The 5511-nt window shown below is 32.7% G+C and overlaps 1 protein-coding gene across 1 annotated transcript; it reads left to right on the forward strand.

Annotated features, from left to right (window-relative positions):
* The first annotated feature begins 3840 nt into the window (after positions 1-3840).
* On the forward strand, positions 3841-5192 carry LOC145040437 (E3 ubiquitin-protein ligase ATL4-like). The gene has a single exon (XM_078988368.1). It carries the CDS (start codon positions 3899-3901, stop codon positions 4967-4969), a length of 1071 nt encoding a protein of 356 aa, XP_078844494.1. The 5' UTR covers positions 3841-3898; the 3' UTR covers positions 4970-5192.
* Positions 5193-5511: the final 319 nt, after the last annotated feature.

A 5511-nucleotide genomic window follows, 5' to 3' on the forward strand; every position in this document is an offset into this window, starting at 1 on the left:
GATACAGGGATCAATTGTCATTATTGTTATGGAGCAAATCATTTGACTGTGGATTGTCTGTTGAGAAAGAAGGAAGAAAAGAAGAGTAAAACAAAAGATGAAGCTTACTACACAGAGAAACTGGAGGAAGTCAAGAAGAATGCAAAGAACTTGTCATTGATGGCTCATAGAGAAAATGAATCAGACGGCACATATCAAATATGGTCTTCGGGTTCAGATGATGAAGAAATGAAAAATCCAACTCATGGAGCCATGTATGCAAAAATGGAAGAAGATTCAGATGATGAACAGACTGACGAAGTGTGTGGGCGATGCTTCGTTTCGAAGTCTACTGACAAGTCGCCTACGACTACTAAGGTACGTAACATTCTTGAATCTTTTAACATTCCAGTATCTGCATATAATTCTGAGTTAGTATCTTTTGATGAAACTGTTATTTACTTTGATTCAATCGTTGTGTCTGCTAGCAGTGAAGCCAAAAATTTAAGTGATCAATTACTAGAGACAAGAAAAATGCTAGATTCAAAAATCACTAGAATTGATTACTTAGAATTACAAGTTTCAAATATCATGGAAGATAGAGAAAAGTTAGGAAAAGAGATAAATTTGTTGTTAGCCCAGAGAAATATCTTTTGTAATTCAGCAAAAAGATTATATGGAAAATTAACTGAGTTACATCATTCATGTGAAATTAGTAAGGAACAACATAGAAAATTACTACCTTTTTTAGCTTATGATAGAGCTAAGGTTGATAGTATTTCATATGATTGTGAAAAAGAAATCTCTGATTTTAACAAAATCCCAGATGATAGATTTAGATATGGAATTGCAAAAGTCGAAGATTATCTTGATGCTGATGATTTAGTAAAAATTGTAAATGAAACCTTAACTAAATCAGAACAACTTCGAATTTTGAAAAAGATTGAGAATTCTACATCCAATAGTGAAACTAATATTGCTAATATTGAAGATAATTCTGATAATATTAGTGAAATTAGAGATTTAGAAGATGTAGATTGTTCACAGTTGTCTGTCATAAATGTTGCAAATTCATTTAAAGGGAAAGAAAAATGTGAAGATTTATTAATGAAAATTGAAACTAATAAACCCTCAACTTCGAAAGTTTGTGATATGGAGTTTGTGGAAATACATGAGAGTCAAACGGATGATAGTGACAATGAGGAGGAAAATTCAAATGAAAAGCCAATTCAAAAGATGAAAGAAATTGAAATTCCTCGAGTGGTTGTTGATCAAGTCTGTTTGGATACACAAGAATTTGAGAAAATTCTTAGTGAAAAAGGTGCTCATTTTCTTGAATCGAACACTGTTGTTTATCCAATCTTCAAATGCACTGATGATGTTGTGTTTCCAAATCAAGTCTTCGTAACAACAGGGAATGTTGAAAATGTAAAACCTGAATTCAAAAAGATGGTGGAAGAAGACAATAAGCAAACGTCAAATGAACGATTCTTTTCAAATCAAAGTACAGTTGAGAATAATCTTACAAAGAATTCATATAAATTTCAACATAATAAACATAAAAGAGTTTGGATTGAAAAGTCAAAAGTTGAAAAGAAAGAAGTTGTTCCAAATGCAAATATGTTTTCAAAACAAGATGTTAAAAATGATGTTAAAACAATTAACAAAGCAATAAAACTAAATTCAAAAGAATTTAAAGATCAAGTTGAAAATTTTTCAAAGGAGAATAATATTTCGAAACGTCAAGCGAGAAAAACAATTTTTTGGCAAATTGTTGAACCATCAAAAATGAGATCAACAAATTTTTCGAAAAGAAGAAAAGTTTTTAAAGAAAAATCTCAAACTTTTGAAGAGAAAAGTGCTTCGTTTTTAAATAAAAATTCAAAAGTTTTCAAAGAAATAAAATCTACAATACCAAGAAATTTTTTTCAGAAAAAGGTTGAAAATCAAACTTCAAAGGTTCAAAGCAATACATCTTATCATGAATCATATCTTTCAAAACCAAAAGTTGATTATGTTCCAAATTCAGCAAAATGTTATAATCCCTTAAAGAAACAAGCTGACAAAGTTTCATATGCAAAGGGTATAACAACAAAGAGAAATATTGATCATTGGTTGGAAGGAAAAGGAAAAATGTATCAATCAAGCAAATATTCGAAAGAACAGATAAAAGAAGCATATGACAAATATGCCAATCCTTCAACAAATGGAAGTTCATCATCCAAAGAGTCAAATATATTAGTTAAAGTTTTGCAACCAGTTTCAAAAGCAAAAAGAGAAGAATCACAAACTCAAGATGCGAAAGGTGAAGTTAGTCACAATATGAAAATAATAAAAACTCATATATCTGACCCTTCGAATGAAAATGTTAGATTTATTGACAGTTTCAAAAACAAAGTATATGATTGGGTTAATGGTTGTAACTTACAACTGAATCATAAACCTAATAGGAATGGACCCAACAAAGCTTGGGTACCTAAAATTTTCCAATGATTGCAGGTACTTTGTGATGAGCAATATGATAACAAATGGTACATTGATAGCGGTTGCTCACGTCACATGACTGGGAAGAAGGAAAACTTGCGTGATTTTCGAAGATTAAAAAATGGAGGAGTGGTTAAGTTTGGTAATAATCACAAATGCAAAGTCAAGGGTTATGGGAAAATAACAAATGGAAATTTTACTATCAACAAAGTTGCATTTGTTGAAGATTTGCAACACAACTTGTTGTGGGTACTGGCAATCAAGTTCTTTTTAATGAAGAAGGAAGTGTTATTTCGAATATCAAAACTAAGGAAGTGTTACTGAAGTCAAAAAGAAAATGTGATATGTTTACATTGGATATTGTTCCTATTGTAGGCAAACCTACTGTGTGTCTACTTTCGAAGGCTGCTGCTGATATTAGCTGGTTATGGCACAGGAGATTATCACATCTCAATTTTCGAAACATCAACAAACTTGTCACACAAGATCTGGTAAGAGGTTTACCCATTCTTAAATATGATAAAAATTATATTATCTATTTACTTTATTAAACATTTACCATTTTTAGGACAAAAAATACCGAAATAAATCTATTATCTGAATTTGTGAAAAAAAAAACTAACTGTAATTATTCACACCCGTCGCTTAGCGCGGGTAAACGACTAGTGTGTGTGTGTATATATATATATATATATATATATATATATATATATATATATATATATATATATATATATATATATAGATCCGGTAAAAAAAAATTTTTAGGAGGGTAAGAAGTTTTTTTTTCTACATATTTTTTTGACGAACAAAATAAATGAATCATTAGATGATTCATTTGTAAGATGATTCACAAGAAAAAATTCTCAAAAAAAAACATCTTTATGATTCATTTTTAAGTAAATTAAGAAAAAACTTATTTTTATAACAATTTTACCGAATAACAACAAAATCATTGTATAAATGAATCATCGAGATGTTTTTTTGAGAATTTTTTCTTGTGAATCATCTTACAAATGAATCATCTAATGATTCATTTTGTTTGTTCGCGAAAAAAATATGTAGAAAAAAAAACTTCTTACCTTTCTACCAAAATTTTCCTTCTTATTTGATCTTGACTATATATATATATATATATATATATATATATATATATATATATATATATATATATATATATATATATATATATATATATATATATATATATTTTGTTTCTACCAAAACCCTTAAGGCCTTAAACCCAACACAAATACCCAACCAAACCAAATCAATACTCATGTGCATGTCACGTGAGAGTCAAGAGCACCAAAAAACCTGAATGCATTTATATCATTACACATTCACTGGTGCGGCCTTCTTAACTTCCGCCATATATACATTCATACGTCACCACCTGTTTTCTCTCTCTCCCTCTCTCAAATAGTATCTATTAATGGCCACCTTCACCTCTCCTCCACCGCTCCTCTCCACCGCCGGAACCACCGACCCGGCTATTTCTCAACTTTACAACAATGGCGGTGCTGCGTCCAATGATTACATATCACAGCAACAACAGGCACACTCCGCTTCTGTATCCACGTCATCTACATCTTCGTCAATAATCATTGTGATAATTGTCATTGCTTCCGCCATCATCATCTCCGCCTCTATTTATCTTCTCCTTCGCTTTATCTCACGCCGCTGCAGCAGTTCGGTGAGCTCGTTTTCCACTTCAGAGAATGTTGTTTCTGATAATAGGAATGAAAATGAAGCTCATCATCACGTGATCTGTTTTGATAACGAAGGAGTCGAGTCGCTTCCGCTATTTACCTTTTCTTCGCTTACTGGAAATATCGCCGGCGGAGATTGTGCTGTTTGTTTGTCGAAATTTGAGGCGGTTGATCAGCTTCGCCTTCTTCCATTGTGTTGTCACGCTTTTCACGTGGAATGTATTGATGCTTGGCTCAAATCGAACCAAACATGTCCGCTTTGCCGGTCTACGGTTAATCCAACCGAAGCTGATGTACTGAGCAAGGTACTCTCCGTTTCCGGTAGAACCGGTGCTCCCGGCGGCGGAGGAAATAGAAACAATAGTTTTCGAATTGAGATCGGGAGTATTAGCCGTCGACAAACGCCGTCTGATTCCGGCCGGAGGTCATACTCAATCGGCTCTTACGAGTACATTCTCGACGACGGATATGAGGTTCCCGTAGAATCAACACACCGAAGAGAGATTTCCGATTGTACCTCCGTCGATAAGGACTCCACTACACCGGAGCCGCCAGGAGATAACTTAATGGCGGAGATGACCGCTATCGGCGGAAGTGGACGGCTCAATTGGTTGCGTGATTACGTCGATCGAGTCTCCGTTTCCATCTCTTCTCGATCTCACTCGTTTCGTGGCTCCGGCAGGTTTTTCACCGGAAGCAGTCGACGGAGCGAAGTGGTCGACGACTTCGATGCTACGCATAGCAGGGTCGGCGAAGAAATCAGCGAGCTTTTCCGGTGGCTTTCAGGGGTATAATTGTAAATTACCTAAACGGGTAGAGTCAATATTAATACTCTTTAAATTTTTCTTTCCTTTTTTTCTCTTTTTACCGAAACTCCGTCTTTTTCTATTACCACTCCACTAATCATTCTCGGCAGAGTGGATAGCAAAAGGTGAGATTTGAATATAATTTTTGGGAATATTTATATGGATTTAATAACAATATTGTTTAATTTTATAGTTTATTAAGATAGTTAAATTTGATAAAAAAAAAAAAAAAAGTTATGATATCTTAATTATATTTGACCTTAAATTTAATTAAGACCAACATTTATTGGGTAGAAATTATTGTTCAACTTTTTTATAATTTAGCCAAAAATTTGGTTACCTAATCTAAAATTAGATTGTGGATAATCTTTTGGATTATTTATATATTGGTATTAGTATAAACTCACTTAAATATCTGTCAAGTGATATATTTTCCATAAGACTTTGATGCGAATTAAAATGTTCACATTATAATTCATAATTTTATTACATAATCATTAAAAACAACACTTTATTTTTTATAAAGTGTT

The sequence above is a fragment of the Lactuca saligna genome, chromosome 1, assembly GCF_052625555.1.
Source record: "Lactuca saligna cultivar CGN05327 chromosome 1, ASM5262555v1, whole genome shotgun sequence".
Classification (NCBI taxonomy): domain Eukaryota; kingdom Viridiplantae; phylum Streptophyta; class Magnoliopsida; order Asterales; family Asteraceae; genus Lactuca; species Lactuca saligna.

Excerpts from the sequence above, each read along its gene's own strand:
- LOC145040437 (XM_078988368.1), top strand. The coding sequence starts at position 3,899 with ATGGCCACCTTCACCTCTCCTCCACCGCTCCTCTCCACCGCCGGAACC.